General features: G+C 44.3%; 1 protein-coding gene across 1 annotated transcript; it reads left to right on the top strand.

Annotated features, from left to right (window-relative positions):
- The first annotated feature begins 18591 nt into the window (after nucleotides 1-18591).
- Nucleotides 18592-20445, top strand: LOC143545009 (adagio protein 3-like). The gene is made up of 2 exons (XM_077036970.1): nucleotides 18592-18759; nucleotides 18912-20445. Exons 1-2 carry the CDS (start codon nucleotides 18638-18640, stop codon nucleotides 20443-20445), a joined length of 1656 nt encoding a protein of 551 aa, XP_076893085.1. The 5' UTR covers nucleotides 18592-18637.
- Nucleotides 20446-21070: the final 625 nt, after the last annotated feature.

The raw sequence follows: 21070 nt of genomic DNA, 5'->3' as shown, positions 1-21070 counted from the left end.
TCCGCCACCAACACCGTCAACCACCTACCACCATCACCGTCCATCACCACCACCACCCACCGTCTGCCACCACCACCACCTACCATCTGCCACCAACACCGTCCACCACTCACCACCATCACCGTCCATCACCACCGTCCACCGCCCACCACCAACTATTTTACTAGTCTACATACATTAAATGATTTCTATCTACTGTGATATGTATGATAGATAACTAATTTTCAGCTTATGCAGACGATACCCAGTTTATAAAACAAACAGTATTATATTTTCAGATTGCAGACCTTCAGACCACATCTTCAGTTGCAGACATGAAATCAGATGAAATCAGATTGCAGATAGTTTTTGTCTTAAAAAACAAACAGCACCTTAGTAAGGACTATAATCAAGTTTTTTGAGTTACATTTTCTTGAGTTATCCAAATTCTGTGCTTTGTTTTCATAAAAATTCAAGGCTTGAATTGGTGTAAGAGCCTTAACCAAGAACAAGGTAACAAAAGTCAGAGAACACATTCTAGAAACCAAAGAACACGACAAGAAGTTGATCACGACTTGTTCAAGAAGCCGATCAAGGCTTGTTTAAAAAGTGATCAACTCTCGATCAAGAAGACGATCGATAATTAATTAAGAAGCATGGAGATCATTACCCAAAGGTGAAGAAGCCACAATGCTATTCTTGGCATCCGTTTTGCTTTACTTTTTTATGTAGGGTGCAATTCTTTACAACCATTTTGCTTTTCTTTTTAATCCATGGTGCTATTCTTTACAATCATTTTTCTTTATGTAATAATAAAGTCGCTCAAAGTGTGCTATGACGACCTATGTTAGGTTTCTTTTCTAGCTTTATTTCACTTATTATTTAACAAGCTTTTATATTATTAAAGAAAGTAATGAATTTGATGTTAACTTGTCACATCCCATTTAGCAAATTGTGGAAGCGTAAAATGGAAATGTAACAGACACCTCTGGTATCAACCACATTGTTCATAAAGAACAATAAAACTAATTTACAATATTTTACATCGATCTAACTTCGTTTACAACTAGGTGATACAAACTAAATCCAGCCCGTTAAGTGGCTTTACTTCTTACTAGCGCACTTGTATCAATTCACCCAGCATTGATCGCAAGTCAAACACGTAGCACATTTACATTCTAGTTCAAATCCAGTATACCTGAAAAATATGTTAAATGAGTCAACTGCAAATAGTTGGTGAATTTCATGAGTTTAAAGAAAACAGTTTATGCATACATCATCATAGTTTGTAAGTACGCAAGTATGTATGTATGTATGTATGTATGTAAGTACGTTTGTTTGTATGTTTATGATGTAATTATGCTAAGCTACAGTGAAGTCTTGACTGTTCGTTCGTGCTGCGTGCCTCCATTTCCCACGCACAGTCAACCACTGTGGCCCCCCTTTCGCCCACAACATGCCTCGATTAGCTATGTCTAACACTACATAGCGTGTTTGTATAGTTATGATCATGTGCAAACGGCGTTATGTGTGCCACGTAACCAGGCCGGCTCCGTTTTGGGTTTGTCAAACCAATAGTACTATTCACAAGCCACTGGCTCGAAGTTAATCACCATGTTAGTGGGGACTTTTGTGTGTTAGCACTTAGATAGTTCCCATCATCAAACAATTCCAAGTATGTAGATATGTATCAACATGTTTTTCACCCTGAAAGTTCGTAAAAACAATTTAAAAGTGGGGTTATGAAACTCACGGTTTAGTATATATTCGGTGCTGTATCGGCTCGTGTTTCGTCTCACTCGCTCTTACTTAGTCCCTATAATCAATATTATAATAATATTAATATTTTAATATTATTATAATATTTATACTAAGCTGGGCTGTATCTCTGGTCTGGGTATAGCTGTTACACCCAGAAAGTGTCAATAGGCTTAGATTGTGATGTTGTTCAATGTCTAATACTTAAAAACGAACTTGGCTCAGTTTCCCTGTTTTACATGATTAGCCAAGTTGATTGTTTGCGCATTTAGAAAATAGATGCGAGTATGTAAAATTGGGTAAATGTGTTAGTTGATAAAATGATTAAGTTATAAAGAAATATCACAAATTAGGGGTCTAGATTCGCTACGGGGCTCATTTCCGTTTATTCAGTTTGGTTTGGAGAAAAGCGCGTACAATCCATCCATATTATCCGAATTTCTCACAAAAAGTTCGGTTTTACTTAATTATCCCAAAAATATGATTTTTGATCACTCTTGATGTTCTGATGTTCCAACATGTTCGTTAATCACGAACTCGTCGGTTCTTATTAGAATTGAATTTGTTTAATCTTCAATTTAGTACAATTAATTATCCGTTTATCATTAAATTATGAAAATTTATAAACTTATCAATTAAAATATGAATATTTTTATAAAAATATTTCTGGAATTATTTACTAATTTTTATTTTACAAAAATTCATTTTATGTGCTATAATTTACCCGAAAATTGTCCGTTTATACCCAAATATTTCTGAAAAATCCTAAAAAATTTTGAGTGATCCAAATATCTCCCAAAACACCTTGTAAAATTCCTAGAACCTAACACTTTTGCCAAATTACATTTATGAGCCAAAAACGACTATAAAAACTTGAATAAACGCGAATCCACAAAACATAGCTAGAGTTTTCCAAATGACCCCAAATTTCATATGTGATCATATCATACCAAATATGATTCTCCCACAAAATTTCATAATTTTTCAAGAATTTTAAGTATTTTCCCATATAAACGTCCCTAATTGGTAATAAATTCGCTAAATATTCTCGGATGGTCGAAAAATTACCAAATTTGAACAGGCACTCAATCATATGGTCCCTGATGTCCCTAAAAATTTTTACAAGCTAAAAATATGCACATCACAATCTAACCCTAAACAGCCCCTAAACGAGTAATTCGGTATTACCTTTGCGGTTTTTGTTTGTTTTCGCTCTCTTATTCAAATTTTTGGGTTAAGGTAGATACAAGCCCTATATCACAAAACAATCATGTACTATCAATAAATCAGCCTTGAAACTTAGGGTTTTGGTTAGGGCTTTAAACCGAATTTTTGAACCGTAAAACGCGATTTAAACCCCTTATTTCAGTGTTTGTGGCAAAAAAAAAAACTTATCAAAATAGGTTCCTAACCATGTGTATGATCAAACTATATTTTTGAAAAATTTTTAGGGTTTTTCATGTTTAGAAGTGATTTTTTGTAATCAAACTATGTTTTTATATAATTAAACATGGCTAAAATTGATCAAAATTGTGGGTGTTTGATGAAGAACAATAGGTTTTTCTCCATAAATTGTAAGAAAAGTGTGTTAAATTATCTTAAAACATCAGTATATAAAAAAAAGAAACATAAGGGGGAAAAGTCCGCTTTGGCGGGCAGGAAGTTAGGCCCCCCTTAGGCCCCATTTTGGGCCCATTTGCCCCGTTTTGCGTGCCTGAATATGAATTCCCGAGACCAAGTTTATTTTGGGTTCGGTTTTTGGCAAGAAAAATATATCGGGTACGACAAACAGCGCGAAAACGAGTGTTTTTCGGCCAAATTTCTTGTAAATTTAGAAAAACATACTTTGTAAAAATCGAAAATATTTTCACGAATCACTTAAAACATTTCAAAGTGTTGTGCAATTCTTTTTCGGCTTAACGGATGATACAATGCTTGTTTAGTAACTATCTTTCATGTTTAAGCTCATAGCAGGTAGTTAAACGAGCATGCTTTCGTTTAACTGGTTGGCTATCGTACTAAGGCCATAACATCAATATGCTGGCATATATTAAACGTATATCACTTATAGATGCCCCCCCTGAGATATCCAGGTCATAACCAGACCCGTTTAGTTATTTGTTCGTTCATTACACAATAAGCCGTTAAACACTTTTTCGATTTGTGAATACCGAGGTGTATCCGGTTTTGTCACGAATGTCATATAACTTCATAATTTTTATTAATTTTAGTTAACTAGTTTTTTCTAGTTCAATATTAGAAAAGCCAATGAACCTATCAGGTGTTGATATCCTTTTAGGCATGTTATGATCTTTTTTCTTTTTTTTTTTCTTGTTATAATAAGTGTTTGCCGATACCGTAACGTTACTGTAGGAAAACAAACTGATTCTTAATGAATCACCACCACATCCCGTGCCACACGGGGTTCAAGCCCAATATTATGTGTGTGTTTTTTAATTAGTATTAATACTAAGTTATTTGCAGCAACTAATTTGCGTTTGTTATTGATAAAGTTTATTAAAAAAGTATTAAAATAATATGTTGATTCATTTATTAAAGATGAGCTTGATCCCGAGCTTTACTTATCGAGCTTGAGTCGGCTTATGAACATACATGAGCCTATCATTTATATAATGTTTATTGAAGAGGTATGTACCCGCCTCAACACCGAGCAAGGCGGGTCAACCCACAAGATAAAGACATTGTGAAGACACAAAGCCAAAACCTATGCGCATGGCGCATACGTTACATCCTCAGGCATCATATGCCCAGGCACACATATGCTCGCGCATCACATATGCGCGTGGCGCATATCACATGCTCGTGCATATCACATCTGCCCAGACACACATGCTCGCGCATCACATATGCGCGCAGCGCATCAGCGCGCGGCGCATATCACATGCTCATGCATATCACATCTGCGCATGAAATATCTGCGCGTGAGAATAAAGAGAAGACCTCGCGCATCCTCAGGATGGGCGCATATCACACGTGCGCATAATCAACCTCGTCCTTATCCCAATCAGGATTAGGGCAACCTTGATTGTGCACGTCAGACAACCTTCCAGAAGGCATCTTTTTAAGGAGAAAGAATATGCTGATGTTGATAGCTGCCAAATGAAAGGTCGACAACTCAGCATGACACATGTGTTACCACGTGATTACAACCAACGAGAAAGCGCCAGGTGTCCCAGAGGACACGTGGCGCAGTGCGATTGGAGGAAGCCAACGAGGTTGAGCCCAACCGGTGGTAACCCTAGCACTATAAATACAGCATCAACTCCACTTTGATGGGACATTCATACTCAATCATTGACAGTTACAAGCAGTGATCACACATTCAATCATATTGAATCACATTCATTCACAGTCAGTTACATACAATCACACAGTCTCACAACCAAAGGGTATTGAGCAATTAAGCAAATACTCTTGAGATTCTCTGACACATTATTATCTTCTCCACAAATATACTGATTCTCACGCCGGAGGGTTACCCCAAAGAGGACCCCTCTGTCCCTTTCTGAGGGGTAAGTAACGGCGCTGTTCATTTTGTAGGTGGAAGAACACTGATCCAGAAGAACCGTCGATGAAATAGTATAATCACACCCGAGGAAAGTAGATCTGCTACCAGTGAGTAGATCCACGTTTCTTCATTGGCGCCAAACGGCAATCAGATCTCATCAGATCTATAAAAAAAAAAAAATCAATCACCATGGTTTCTGGAGTTCGTAACGTTGATCAAGCTCTGGAGGATATTGAACGTGAGGGTGTTAACGACGGACAGCAGGTTCTGAGGGTTCCGCGTGATTCTACGCGTACCACCAGCAACCGTCCCTTCGTCACAACCCCTCACGGCCAGACTGAAACTCCTCCAGACGATCTCACGTTACAAAATATGGCCGGCGCGAAGCTGAAAGGACCAATGGGTCCAGAAGATGAAGCAAATGATCCGAATGAATGGCTCATAAACGAGCAGCGGCGTCTGATTGAAAAGTACAACGAAATGGTCAAGCAGAAGAAGCTAGCCGACCAAACACAAAGGCAAGCTTTTGATAAGCAGACTACAAAGAGGCCGCGCGCGCCGGAAGAAGGACATTCTGTTCACACTGCACACACTGAGTTCAGTGATGAAGAAGTGCATAGCATGAGGAAGACACGGGATACTCATGCAGGAGGCTCACAGCTCCGCGCGCCTGTGAACATGGCGCCTGGAGCCAGAGCAGATCTGGATCTGCACATGCCGTACAGCCCACCGGTCAGAGGGCAAGTAGACGTAACCACGCCCTACAGACCAGCCATCCTGGTAAAACACTCAAAGTTTACTGCGCGCATCGCGCAGGCTCCCATCCAGCACAAGACAAAGATGCCAAGTGGTCTGGGCAACTATGATGGCACAACAGATCCAGATGACTTTTTGCAAGGTTTCTATAACACGGGAAACCTAGAGAGCTGGACGATGCCAACATGGTGTCATATGTTTGCTCGCTGCCTCACGGGCGCAGCGCGGGTATGGTTCGAGAGCTTGCCGACAGGGCAGATTGATGGGTTTGAGGAACTATTAGAAAAGTTCCAAGCCCACTTCGTACAGCAGCGCAGGCACACGCGCGATCCTGATGACATCATGCACTGCATACGCAGGAATGATGAAACGATTGAAGATTACATCACTCGTTTCAATCAGGAATCCCTGGCAATCGGGGGTATAACTGAGCAGCTCCTGCGCGTGGCCTTTATACAAGGCTGCGCGCAGTGATCAACTCCGCCGGGCTCTCGTAAGCAAAGATGGTATGCCCACCACGTGGGCCAAGTTAATGGAGGCATCGCGAGTTTTCGCGAGAAATGAGAAACAGATTGCCCAAGATAGGGCAAGAGAAAGAGCGCATCAGGCAGAATCACCGCGCAGCAAAGAGAAGAGGGCCAAACAGAACTCTGTATGGTCCAGGTTGCAGCCAACAAGTTTTTCTTCCGCGGAAAAACAAGCGCAACCAACCTCACCACAGCCCCAAAAAGAAGTTCGTAATCGCGGGGAGGGTGACAAGAGGGAGGGCGGCAGAGATCCTAGCAGACCTCTGCCAAGAATATGGACGCCCCTCACTAAAACACCTTCACAGGTGTTAAGTACTGAGAATGTCCAATTCAAGCCCCCCAAGCAACTACACTACAAGGGACCGCAAAACAGTGGCAAATATTGTGAATTTCACAGGTCCCCGGGCCACAACACCGACGCATGCCATCATTTAAAGGATGCCATCGAGAAGGATGTAAAGTCAGGCAGGCTGGCTCACTTGGTAAAAAACCAAAGAATAGAAGATGAGCAACCGGAAGGAGCCTCTGCCAGCAAGAAATACAAAAGAATCTGTGTGGCTGAGGGGGGACGACAAGGGCAGACGTCAAAAAAGAGAAGCGCGCAAATCCACGGAGATTGGCGCGAGCAGCAAGTCATCTTCCCAAGAATCAGGGGAGGACCTTCAATAAGCAGTCCTCTCGTCATCACCACACACATTGCTCATTACGAAGTGTCAAAGGTCCTGGTGGACACTGGAAGCGAATCTGACATTATGTATGAGCAGTGTTTCAGAAAGTTAGACCCGGCAGACCAAGCGCGGCTCGAAATTGTGAACGCACCAATCTGTGGTGTCTCAAATGAAATCATACATCCCCTAGGCCAGATTCAGTTTGAACTAACTATGGGGGATGATGAGCACAAGCGAGCCGAAGTTGTCAACTTCTTGGTCTTGCCCACCACGTCATGCCACAATATGATCCTGGGTAGGGGAACGATTGCTCAATTTAATGCTGTACCGTCGCCAGCGCACGGCGCATTGGGGTTCCCTACACCAACAGGCGTAACATTTGTTTACCGCGATCATTTGTGCGCAGTGACAAGCACGCCGCGGGAAGGGAGAATGAAACTTCCAATGGCTGACAATGCGCCAGAGAAGTGGATTTTAAACCCAAAATTCCCAGAGCAAACGGTCACAATTGGCGCTACCATTTCAGACGAAACGAGATTGAGAATGAAAAAGTTGCTCACAAAATACACGTCGGTTTTCGCGTGGCAACACTCCGATATGACGGGGGTACCGCGAGACTTGGCGCAACATTCTCTTAACACGTTCAAGTCGGTGGAGCCAATTGCTCAGAAAAAGAGAATCATGGGGGATGAAAAGGCGAAGGCCATGAATGAGCAAGTGGAGGACCTGTTGCGCGCAAACATCATCCGCCCGATCCGATACCAGACATGGGTAGCCAATCCTGTGATGGTAAAGAAAAGCAACGGGTCATGGAGAATGTGTATTGACTTCAAGGACCTCAACAAAGCATGTCCGAAAGACTGTTACCCCCTCCCAAACATCGACGCAAAGGTGGACTCCGTGGCGCCATTCAAGCTCAAATGTTTCCTGGATGCCTACAAAGGCTATCACCAGATTCAAATGGCACCACAGGATGAAGACAAGACTGCCTTCAGAACCGACAAGGGTGTTTTTTGTTACACAAAAATGCCCTTTGGTTTAAAGAATACGGGCGCAACCTATCAGAGACTTATGGATTCGGTTTTCAGTGAACAAATCGTAAGAAATCTAGAAGTCTACGTTGATGATTTGGTGATCAAGAGCAGGGAGGAGAGACAAATGCTCAAAGACATCGAGGAAACTCTTCAGCGCCTAACGGAAGTTAACATGAAGCTCAACCCGAGCAAATGTACTTTCGGTGCAGAAGAGGGGAAATTTCTTGGTGTAATGGTCACTAAGGATGGTTTCAAGGTGAACCCTGAAAAGGTGGAAGCCATCCTTGACATGCCTTCACCATCCACCATGAAAGAGGTTCAGAAGCTGAATGGTAGATTGGTGTCAATCAACAGGTTCCTAGCGAACCACGCCAACAAATCTACTCCATTCGTTAACACCTTGAGGAACTGTTTGAAGAAGAGCCAATTCAAGTGGACGCCTGAGGCTGAGCAAGCTTTCACTGAGATAAAAGAATGTCTCATAAAGTTGCCAGCGCTCACAGCTCCACTTCCTGGCGAAACCCTTACATTGTACCTGTCAGCTGGAGACCGCGCGATCGGCGCAGTATTATTGGTGGATCACAAGGGGATCCAAACGCCAATATACTATGTGAGTCGGGTGCTCACAGACCCTGAGACGCGCTATTCCATCATGGAAAAGTTAGTTTTGTCACTAACACACGCGTCGCGCAAGCTCCATAGATACTTCAATGGTCATCCTATTGAAGTTCTGACTGGTTACAACATCCAGCAAGTCTTGCGACGCCCCGCGCTCTCCGGAAGGCTGACAAAGTGGGCGCTGGAATTAGGTGAACACACGATCACTTATAAGCCCCGTCCAGCGATAAAGGGTCAAGTTTTGGCGGATTTCATCACGGAAATCCCAGAGGGAAAGATTGAAGAAGCTCAGCGCGAGGTAGACCCTCCGCGAGCAAATGATGAAGAAGATGTTTGGAGGCTATTCACTGATGGAGCCTCCAACAGCGAAGGGTCCGGCGCAGGCCTCAAACTGGTGGACCCTGATAATCATGAATATACTTATGCTATTAGGTTGGACTTCAAGAGTACCAACAATGAGGCTGAGTATGAAGCCCTGCTGGCTGGTCTGCGCATTGCGCGCAAGTTTGGAGTTAAAAGGCTAGAGGCCCATGTTGATTCTTACTTGGTAGCTGCTCAGGTCAACGGCCTATATGACGCCAAGGAGAACACAATGCCTCTATATCTAGAGCAGGCAAAAAAGTTCGTTGAGCAGTTTGACTTCTTCAGAATCATACACATCTCGCGCAGCGAAAACAAGTCCGCTGACGCGTTGAGTAAGATGGCATCAACTAATTTTGATCACTTTGGCAAAGATGTCAGGGTGGAAGTGACGAGCAACCCGTCAGTACAAACGCAATCGGTCCTTGTAATTCATACAACCCCTTCATCCTGGATAACTCCAATAATGGAATTCCTGACGGAGGGGACGTTACCGGATGATCGCGCACAGGCGAGAAAGGTAAGACACAAGGCGCAGAACTATGAACTACTTGATGGTACATTATATCGGCGCTCTTATCTTGGACCGCTCATGAAATGCCTGGATGCTGAAGAAGCAAGCTATGTGATTAGGGAGATTCATGAAGGAATCTGTGGAATACACGCTGGTCCGCGCATGGTGGTTGCCAAGGCAATGAGTTCAGGCTACTATTGGCCAGGCATGTACTTGGATGCGCTAAAAGAAATCCAAAAATGCAAGGCATGTCAGAGCTACGCGCCAAACACCATGCGTCCAAAGAACAACTTGATTCCAGTGACCTCCGCATGGCCTTTCCACAAATGGGCCATTGATATTGTGGGGCCCCTGCCGAAAGCGCAAGGGCGGGTGAAATTTTTGGTAGTGGCGATAGACTATTTCACAAAATGGGTTGAGGCCAAGCCACTAGCAAAAATCACAGCTGAGGCGATGAAGCAATTTATCTGGAGCCACATCATTTGCCGTTTTGGCCTTCCTATGGAAATTGTGAGCGACAATGGCAAACAATTCACTGACAGGAAGATATCAAGCTGGCTCAAAGAATTGCACATCAACCAAATCTTCACGTCCGTCTACCACCCTCAGGGGAATGGCCAAGTGGAGCGCGCGAATCAAAGTTTGCTAAATGGGCTGAAGAAAAGGTTGGAGGGAGAATCCCATTCTTGGGTCGAAGAGTTACCTAATGTCCTGTGGGCGCACAGGACATTAAGCAAAACTAGCAATGGCGAATCCCCGTTCAGCCTAACCTATGGGACAGAGGCTATGATCCCAGCAGAAATTGGATGCCCATCCCATAGGGTACTCATGATGAGCAAAACTGATAACGAGCGCGAAAGAAGATTGGACCTTAACTTGCTTGAAGGGCGCAGAGAAGCGGCTATCATTAATGAAGCCAGATACAAGAAAAAGCTGGAAAAATATTATAATCAGCGCGTTAAAGAGTGCCACTTCAAGAAAAATGATTTTGTCATTCGAAACAATGAAGCTAGTCGCGCAATACCCCCAGGAAAAATGTCCCCCAATTGGGAGGGACCTTATCAAATTTCAGAAGATTTGGGGAAAGGCGCGTACACTTTAAAAGATTTGAATGGAAAAAAGATACCGCGCGCGTGGAACGCGGCACAACTTAGAAAATGCTTCATGTAAAAAGTTCAAATATGTAATCAAGGCTTTTAAGCCATCATGAATGATGATTCGCGCTATCTTTCAATATTTGTCGCGCTATCTTTCAATATTTGTTCTATTACCTTTGCATACATGTTTCACACTTCCTTTATTAATTTGGAACAATATGACAACACTATATTGACTTCAAAGCAAAATAAAGCGAAGTAAAACATACATGCGCGAGCCTTAGCTCAAACGCGTTAACGAGTCTTAACTCTAAAACGCCAGGGCCTTAGCCCAAACTTACGAGCTTTAGCTCAAACACGTTAATGAGTCTTAACTCTAAAAACGTCAGGGCCTTAGCCCAAAACAAAGAGCCTTAGCTCAAAACACTCACAAACATCCATCTTACATCCCGCGCAGCCTAATCATAAAAATCCTTAAACACAACTAAGGCAAAGTACATGCCATATCATGTTAAGGTCTCAGGTCGAGGTCGCGCGCGGAATCATAGTGGATATCTGAGTAACACACGCTGACATGTAATGGCTAAACTCATACTTCCATATAAATACCGCGCGACAACGACGCGCAAAAAATAAATAATGAAAAGTTAGCGCGCATGTCAGCATGAGCAAGATACAGCGAAACCACAAACAAAATAGAACAGAGGTTAAGTGAATAATTTCCTTACAACCTTGTTCTTATTTTAACGTGCAAGCATATCTCATATCTACAAGCAAACATGAAGAGATGAATGGAAATGCGCAAGATGTGAAAAAGAAAAAACAAGTTTCATTCCATTGGATTGAAATTTACAAGTATGATGAGTTACAAATTACAAGTATAAAAAATTAAATATGTAAAATTTGATGAAGGGCTTCTCAAGTCTCCACGTCGACGTCAGCCACTTCATCACCTTCATCATCCCCCGCAGCATCTGACGCGGCCTGCTCTTCATCTCCGAACTGACCGTAGTCAAGTTCTTCCTCCTCATTGGAGTCTTCTATCACGACGGTGGCAGGAGCAGATTTATTCGCAGCGCCAGAGCCGCTGGCAGGGGCAACATCCCCCGCGCCATCATCATCGCCACCAGCCCTCTCGCATTCATCGAGCAACTTCTTTAGCGCGCCGAGGTCGGGCTGGTCAGCAAGCGCAGCTATCTGCAAAATCATTAGAAAATATTGAGTACAAAACACTTGGAAAAATTAGTCAAGTAAAACTCATTAAGGTCAAGGTACCTGCATAAGGATGGGGATGGGAGTATTCATATACTTTTCCCCCACCGCGGCCATGTCCGCGCAGGCCGCGTCGCTCTTGTAAGGGTACTCGGATGGGTTCTTCTTCAACATGCCATAGTCATACCCATCCGTAAACCCTTCAGCTCGGCCCACCAAGCGCGCGGCGGCATTGCAGTCCATCACAAGGGCCTGAAACTCGGCGGAATATTTCATCGCCAAAGCGCAGCGAGTTATGCCCTGTGACACCAGCCATTGGCGATCCTGCGCTAGGCCAGCAACAGACGTCTCGAGGACAGGAACCTGGGAGTTTAATAACTCAACAGTTTCCTTAGTCTTTTGTAGCTCCTCCTTATCAGACGCTGCTGCCGCCAAGATTTTTTCTTTCTCCGCCTGCGCAGCACCAAGTGCTTCCTGGATGGACGCCGCCGTCGCCAAGGCCTCATCTCTATCGGCCTGCGCGGCCGCCAACTCCCTCTTCAGGCGCGCAACCTCGCTCTCCAGTGATGATTTTTCAGTGATACTCTGGACGATAGCTTGGTCACGCGCCTCAGCCTGCTGTTCCAAGACACGCACTCTACGCGCGTACTTGGCAACTTCGGCCTCCGCCAACTGCTGCTTCTCCCGCGCAGCTTGGAGCTCATGCCCGCGCTTAATATAGGCGGTGTTGGCACTTGCTCTATTTTCGCTGAGCTCCGCCTGGAGTTTCTCAGCTCGTGCGCGAGCATCAGAAAGGTTCCAGGCAGCCACCTTAGCCTCTTGCTGGGCTGCCACAAGAGCATCGCGTACTTTAATATAATCGCGATGAAGCTCTTGGGAGGCAGCAAAGAAAGCTGACCCAGCGAAAATGTGATCGTTGAGCAAGTCAGCACGAGTGCGCTCCTCCTGATACCTCCTTTCAGTAGGAGGCACGGCATGAGCCCAGAAGTCCTCGCATACGCCCATGGATTGGAAGGAACTTTCTTCATTAATATTCCATCTCGGGCGATAAACGTGGTCACCTTCCTACAAAACACAAGAAATGTTCTAAGTCATAAAACATACTTATATGGAGGTACGCGCAGCGGAGCAACAAATTAAAACATACCTGCGGGGATGAAGCAGAAAAGTCAGCGCCAGCCCCACCAGAAGTATGCGCTGCGAAGACTTGTGGCATCGCAGGGCTGGCGCGGTCTCCCAAGGAGCCCTCAGCTTGAGCCCCCTCATCCTCCTCATCTTCTTGAATAGGCCTCTTCTCCTGCGACCTGGGGGGCTCCAAACCAGCCTCGCGGAGAGGGCTGCGCGTAGGAGGAGGCGAGGGAGGTCTCGACGCCGCCAGTTCGGCGCGCAAAACGGCTTCCTGCTCTTTTGTAACCCCAATAAGGGGAGAATCAGCACTAGCAGGAGCAGGACCAGAACCAGCGGCGCCGCCAACGGCGCCAGGAGTGTCGCCAGCAACTTGTACGCCAGCTACAACTCCTATGAACAAATCAACAAGGAAAAATGGTTTATGACTGAATCCAAAAGAAAAATAAAGAAGACAAGTGTGCAAAACATACCTTGGCGCAATTCTGTTCGCGCGGCGAACATCGCCATAAAATTCATTCTACCCTTTTCAGAGGGTAGAACAGGGGACTCCGAAGCAGCCCCCGGCGCAGCCTCAGCACCTTGTGGCGCCTGTGGCTCATCTCCTACCGTCGCCGGTTCTGCAAACATTCAAAGGAGGAAAGGTTTAATAACAATTCAGCCAGATGAAGATAAATAAAGTATACATGTTGCAGGCGCGGCACTGCTTCTCTCTTCAGCCGCGCGAAAGGAGGAGGCGACGCCACCATACCTCAAGTGGACAGGAGGTCTGCCCACTCTCACAGGCAGGGAAGCTAAAGAAACCTTTGTGGTAAACACTTGGGTTTCCTTAGGTCCCTTCGTTTGAGCATGGGGATGAGCGACAGGGGTGTCATCTTTCTTCTGTTTCTTACTGGCCCCTGCGCCAGATTTCCCCTTAGCTTTGCGCTTTAGTAGGGGCGCCTCCTCTTCCTCCTCCTCCTCTTCCGCGAGCTCTAGCTCGTAGTTTTCAAGCGCATCTACAAAAACAACCAACAGAACTGTTAATAAACTTGGGTATTCTAAAGGAATGAGCATAAGTGCGAAGGCTTACCAGGCGCGTCACTGTCAAAGTCAAATTCCAGATCCACTGGGATGAACATGTCATCGAAGCGATCTGGGAAACCAACTTCCCCAGCGCCAAGCGCGACGGAGCCACCCTCCACTTGTTCATCATAAGCGGCAAGGACATAATCCTTGGTGACTGCGCAAAAACAAATCAAGTGATATCAGCAAAATAATTATGTTCGCGCAGAAAAAATAAATAAACCAATGAAATAAACTTACACAACCCGTCGACTTGGATAACGGGCTCAAGCGCGCTATCGGCCCAAAGCTTACTCATGCCGACCCCAACCAGCGCCTCCTCGCAAATTTTCTTCGCGGGGGATGGTTCGGCGGTCAGTTTCTTAACCCAGGCGCCAGTTGGGTTCTTGAGGACACCCTCATCCGCAGGCGCAGAAGAGATAGAGCGCATGGTCATACGGATGGGGATCACACCAGCCCTTATGTAAAAGAACCTCTCAGACCAGTCATGAAGGCTCTTGAATGAAACAGTGGAGCACTTCACCTTCTGACTGCGAGGAATGAAAGAGATCCAATTGTCCTGGATCTTGGGCTTGTAAAAATATTGAAAGCGCCGAGGAGTGGGTTCCTCGCGCTGGGATTTGCACATGAACTCAAAGTGAGTCACGCGCACGAGTCCAAACGGATGGACTTGGGATATATGAATCCCATAGAACTTCAGCAGTGCACCCACAAACCTTGTCATCGGGAGACGAAGGTTGCAGTGGGTGAAAAAGTGGCTATATAGGGAAATATAGCCGGCAGGCGGGTCCGCCGCCGTTTGCCCGGACCTAGGCAACATGCAGCCAAACAGGGTGGGAAAGCCCTGAGAGGCGATGAGGTTGTCGAGATCGGCCTGCTTCAATTTGCAGAGGATTTCATTCCACCTTTTGGTGGCCTTGGTCCTCCCTACTTCCTCCGATGTGGTCTCAACAACCCTCTTCCCTTTCCCCTTTTGCTTCAATGTCGACATCACCACAGATTTCACACGGCGTCTTCGAGAGGCAACAGAGGTGATTGAGGGGTTAGACGAGTCTGAACTATCAGACATACAACTGCAGCAGCAGATAATCGAGAAATCGAAAAGATGGAAACACTCAATTCAGAATATGAAAGGCAGAAACTCGAAAATTATCAACAATGAAGATGAAGATAAAAAATTTCCTAAGGGCCTCCTTTTATAGGCCCAGGAGAGAGAAATGTGGCAGCTGATCGGATTTCACGCGCCCCCACTCGCGGGTGCAAGCCAACGAGGGCGCGACACGTGTCCCTAACACTGTTGAGGGGACATAAAATTGTAACCGACCTGCCACGGAGCAGAGACGCGCCCCCACTCGCAGGTGCTAACCAATGCGAGCGCGACACGTGTTCAAGACAGCTGTGTGAGGGGACGTGAAAGGCAACTGTAGCACCTCGAGCACACGAAACGTCTGACATGTTTACGGCGCACGTCACAACCAACTAACCACGTGTTCGACCCGTCGTTTTCAACCCTTCGTTTTCAAACAAATGGATAGAAATTCGCGCAACGATGGAGGCAACCAGGAAAACGACAAAACCCCGTTTAAAGACAAAAATCAGTGAGTCTAATATCCATCTTACCGCGCTCGCGCGAGATAAGACACACATTAGACTGGGGGGGCTTGAAGAGGTATGTACCCGCCTCAACACCGAGCAAGGCGGGTCAACCCACAAGATAAAGACATTGTGAAGACACAAAGCCAAAACCTATGCGCATGGCGCATACGTTACATCCTCAGGCATCATATGCCCAGGCACACATATGCTCGCGCATCACATATGCGCGTGGCGCATATCACATGCTCGTGCATATCACATCTGCCCAGACACACATGCTCGCGCATCACATATGCGCGCAGCGCATCAGCGCGCGGCGCATATCACATGCTCATGCATATCACATCTGCGCATGAAATATCTGCGCGTGAGAATAAAGAGAAGACCTCGCGCATCCTCAGGATGGGCGCATATCACACGTGCGCATAATCAACCTCGTCCTTATCCCAATCAGGATTAGGGCAACCTTGATTGTGCACGTCAGACAACCTTCCAGAAGGCATCTTTTTAAGGAGAAAGAATATGCTGATGTTGATAGCTGCCAAATGAAAGGTCGACAACTCAGCATGACACATGTGTTACCACGTGATTACAACCAACGAGAAAGCGCCAGGTGTCCCAGAGGACACGTGGCGCAGTGCGATTGGAGGAAGCCAACGAGGTTGAGCCCAACCGGTGGTAACCCTAGCACTATAAATACAGCATCAACTCCACTTTGATGGGACATTCATACTCAATCATTGACAGTTACAAGCAGTGATCACACATTCAATCATATTGAATCACATTCATTCACAGTCAGTTACATACAATCACACAGTCTCACAACCAAAGGGTATTGAGCAATTAAGCAAATACTCTTGAGATTCTCTGACACATTATTATCTTCTCCACAAATATACTGATTCTCACGCTGGAGGGTTACCCCAAAGAGGACCCCTCTGTCCCTTTCTGAGGGGTAAGTAACGGCGCTGTTCATTTTGTAGGTAGAAGAACACTGATCCAGAAGAACCGTCGGTGAAATAGTATAATCACACCCGAGGAAAGTAGATCTGCTACCAGTGAGTAGATCCACGTTTCTTCATTTATAACTAGTTTTTCTACCTGGCGCGTTGCGCCAGGGCAACTGACAAAACCCCAGCATTGAAACATGTGTCTTGGTAAAACCCGAGCGTTATAATGATGAGTTGACACGAATTCGGTCAGTACCAATTTAAGGTACCGGAATTAAAACAAAAGGTTCGGTAAAACTCGGGCGGTGCGGCGTGAGTCGGTAAAACCTTAGCGTTGTTGGTCTTGGGATTTTTGGCGTTAAGTCGAAACAAATTTAATTTGTTTCAATTACTCTTGTTACGATACCGAAACTACGAAACAAAATAAAAAATACAAAAAAAAACTTTGTTTAATGTCGGACTGCCACTTGGACCAATAAAATGCTAGCTGCACCAAACTTTTAATTTATTGCATAATCTGTTTTGTCTATGTTTTCTAAAAACACAAATAAAAATAGATGTAGTTATAGTTCATTCCACAAGTACATTTCAGTTTGAGCCGTTTTAATTTCTGTTGATATAAAAATCTTTATAGTATAAAACAAATATCGTGGAATTCCCACCGTTAATATGAAACTAGTGCAGTGGGTATCAAAACAGAATTTGCAGCCAAGATTCGAGCCATGCCATGTCATCAGCAAAATATCTATCTAAGAGAAATATCTATCATTCCATGATGACTTGGCGAAATATCTAAAAATAATATCAATCTTTTTGCACAACCCTAGGAAACATATATATATCATCATCATCATCATCATCATCATCGTACTTAGTATATCCCACCAATAGCAAAGCTATAGTAGAGTCTGAGGAGGGTAAGATGTAGGCAGCCTTACCTCTACCCCATAGGGATAGAGAGGCTGCTTCCGGTGAGACCCCCGGCTCGATAGTAGTTTTGCATCAAGCCTTAGACATAAGGCACATAGCACTCAATCATTGGGACATCGGCTGATCGGTGCATGTACCCTTATCTTTCAGCTATCAACGCCACTATATGATGCCTGATAAACCGTCCGTCACTTTTAACGTTATTTTCACGAGATTAGTAAAATAACGTCAAAATTAGTGCAATTTCACTTTTGCCCACCCGAGGGTTCACACATATATACATCATATGTGCGCACCGCAAGCAGGGCTAATATATATATATATATATATTAATAATCAGTTTACTCGGACACACACAGTATTATACATTTTATATTATTATATTTTTATTTATTCTTTTTTTTTTAATTTTACAAAACACGTAAATAAATAAATACATTTTTTATTAAAAATTTTAAAATATACATGAAAAATCAGCGTGACTGCAAGAATAAAATGTGTAGGACTTACAAAATTCAAAAAGAGTTGTTAATGAGAAGAAAATCGTTTAGCTTAATTCCACGTGTTATTTAGTAATATAAAATATTATTATACCCTAATTAATAAATAAGAAATTAGAGTTTTTACAAAAGAAAATATCATCTGAAAGGGGTTCCGGATATTTCGAAAGGGGCTAAGCCTGAGCAGGAGATATTTATTTATAAGTTGTTGAATACATAAATAAATAAATAAATATCTACAAGCTTCCTTCCTTTCATTCACCTTGTATTTGTGTGTGTGTATCTATCTACCTTAGAAATTAAAAGTAGCCGCAGCTATGGGGATGGATCTGAAGAGACTGAAATACGAAGACGACTACGCTGATGTAGACGAGGAGGAGAGCTGCGGCTTGAGGTTAGGCGACTTCTTGAATCCGATGATACCCACTTCAATTGTGGTTTCTGATGCTCTGGAACCTGATTTTCCTGTTATTTACGTTAATAAGGTCTTCGAATCCGTCACTGGTTATCGCGCCGATGAAGTCCTTGGCCGCAATTGGTACCAGTCTCATTCATACTTTAATTCAATTCATTCATTTGTAGATCTTATTATTGTTATTGTTTATATAAAGATATATGAAAAGTTAGTTAGTTAGTTAGTTAGCTAGGGTTAATAAATACTAATATTAATAGTAATTGGTGGTTTGTCAGTCGTTTCTTGCAGTACAGAGACCCCCGAGCTCAAAGACGGCACCCGTTGGTGGACCCGGATTGTGTTTCGGAGATCAGACGGTGTCTGGATGAAGGCATTCATTTCCAGGGGGAGCTTCTCAATTTCAGCAAGGATGGTACTCCTATTGTCAACCGACTACGCCTCGCCCCCATACACGGCGATGACGGCATTATCACACACATTATAGGCATCCAGCTCTTCACGCACGCCAAAATCGATCTCAATACCGTCTCCTACCCTGTTTTCAACCCCAAGACCACCAGCTTCACGCAGGAGACGTGCCCGATTCTTCAACTCTCCGACGAGGTGATGGCTCAGAACATCTTCTCCCGATTGACCCCTAGAGACGTGGCTTCCATTGGCTCTGTTTGCACCAGAATTCGCCAGCTTACCAAGAGCGAGCACCTGCGGAAAATGGTGTGTCAGAACGCTTGGGGAACAGAAGTCACGGGCGCCTTGGAGCACATGACCAACAAGCTCGGCTGGGGACGTCTTGCTCGTGAGCTCACCACTCTTGAAGCTGTTTGCTGGAAAAAACTTAGGGTCGGTGGCGCTGTGGAGCCCTCGCGCTGCAATTTCAGTGCGTGCGCGGCTGGGAACCGCTTGGTTTTATTTGGTGGGGAAGGAGTGAACATGCAGCCCATGGATGATACCTTCGTTCTCAATCTTGATGCTGTCAATCCCGAGTGGCGGCAGGTGAGCGTCAAGTCCGCTCCACCGGGTCGGTGGGGGCACACGCTCTCCTGCCTCAACGGTTCTTGGTTGGTGGTGTTTGGTGGGTGCGGGAAGCAAGGATTGCTGAATGATGTGTTTGTGCTTGACCTCGATGCGAAACAACCGACATGGATAGAAGTGTATGGCGGGAGTCCGCCGCCACCAAGATCGTGGCACAGCTCGTGCACCATAGAAGGGTCTAAGCTAGTGGTCTCAGGTGGGTGCACCGCAGCAGGAGTTCTTCTCAATGACACGTTTTTGCTTGATCTGACAATGGAAAAACCAGTGTGGAGAGAGATTCCAACTTCACGGGTGCCACCGTCTCGATTGGGGCATTCACTCTCGGTCTATGGGAGGACGAAGATTTTAATGTTTGGTGGGCTTGCTAATAGTGGTCATTTAAGGTTAAGATCAAATGAGGCATACACTATTGATCTGGTGGAGGAGAAGCCTGAATGGAGGGTTTTGGAATACAATGGGGTTGGGACACAGAACGCAGTGGTTCCACCGCCGCGGCTTGACCATGTGGCGATGAGTATGCCATGTGGACGCGTTATCATATTTGGTGGTTCGATTGCTGGGTTGCACTCTCCCTCCCAAGTATTCCTGTTGGACCCGTCGGAGGAGAAAGCATCTTGGAGGATACTAAACGTACCTGGTGAACCTCCCAAGTTTGCTTGGGGTCATAGCACCTGTGTGGTTGGGGGTACGCGGGTTCTTGTGTTGGGTGGTCACACAGGGGAAGAGTGGGTTCTTAATGAGCTGCATGAACTGTGCTTGGCAAGCAGGCAGGCGTAGGCATTGGTAAGTTACTAATTTTAAGTTGTTTGATGATTGCTATAGCTTAGTTTACAAAGGTGTGTGTGTGTTTGGGCCGCATTTTGCATCTAATAAGTTCATGGTCTTGTATGTTATGCATGCTCATTTTTATCTCAACTAAATATATTATTTTTCACCGTTTGTTTTAATCATTTATAAGTATTTGTCATGAATGAATACAGACTCACACTTCATAGATGTATTAGATATTTATCAACGGAAAAAGATTTGTTGAAGATATTACAAATTTATTAAAAATATTGCATCATATAATTAAGGTTTAAGAAATGAATTTACTCCTACTCTGTTACAGAAATCACAAAAAAAAAAGTAAATAAATAATAATAATAATAATAATAATTGAACTTGTAAAGTTGAACATAATTAATAAATAAAATGCTACTGAAAATCTGAAATTACCTGTTTAGATATGGGCCTTACCAGATTTTTAGCCGTGGCTAAAGTGTAGGGCATTTATTCATTCATCTCTTGAACATTATTCTGGTAGTCAGTCACAGCGTTTGCAGCAAGAACAGCTTCTTCTAGCTCGCGTGCAGTTTGTGTAAAGCAAGTTCCTTTGATTTTATGCTTTGTTGATTTCAAA

The sequence above is a fragment of the Bidens hawaiensis genome, unplaced genomic scaffold (genome assembly GCF_021521415.1).
Source record: "Bidens hawaiensis isolate Kalapana, Puna unplaced genomic scaffold, B.hawaiensis_p1.1 tig00013806_1, whole genome shotgun sequence".
Classification (NCBI taxonomy): Eukaryota; Viridiplantae; Streptophyta; class Magnoliopsida; order Asterales; family Asteraceae; genus Bidens; species Bidens hawaiensis.
The sequence above is the reverse complement of the archived record's forward strand: the minus strand, read 5'-3'. Positions and strand labels throughout refer to the sequence as shown.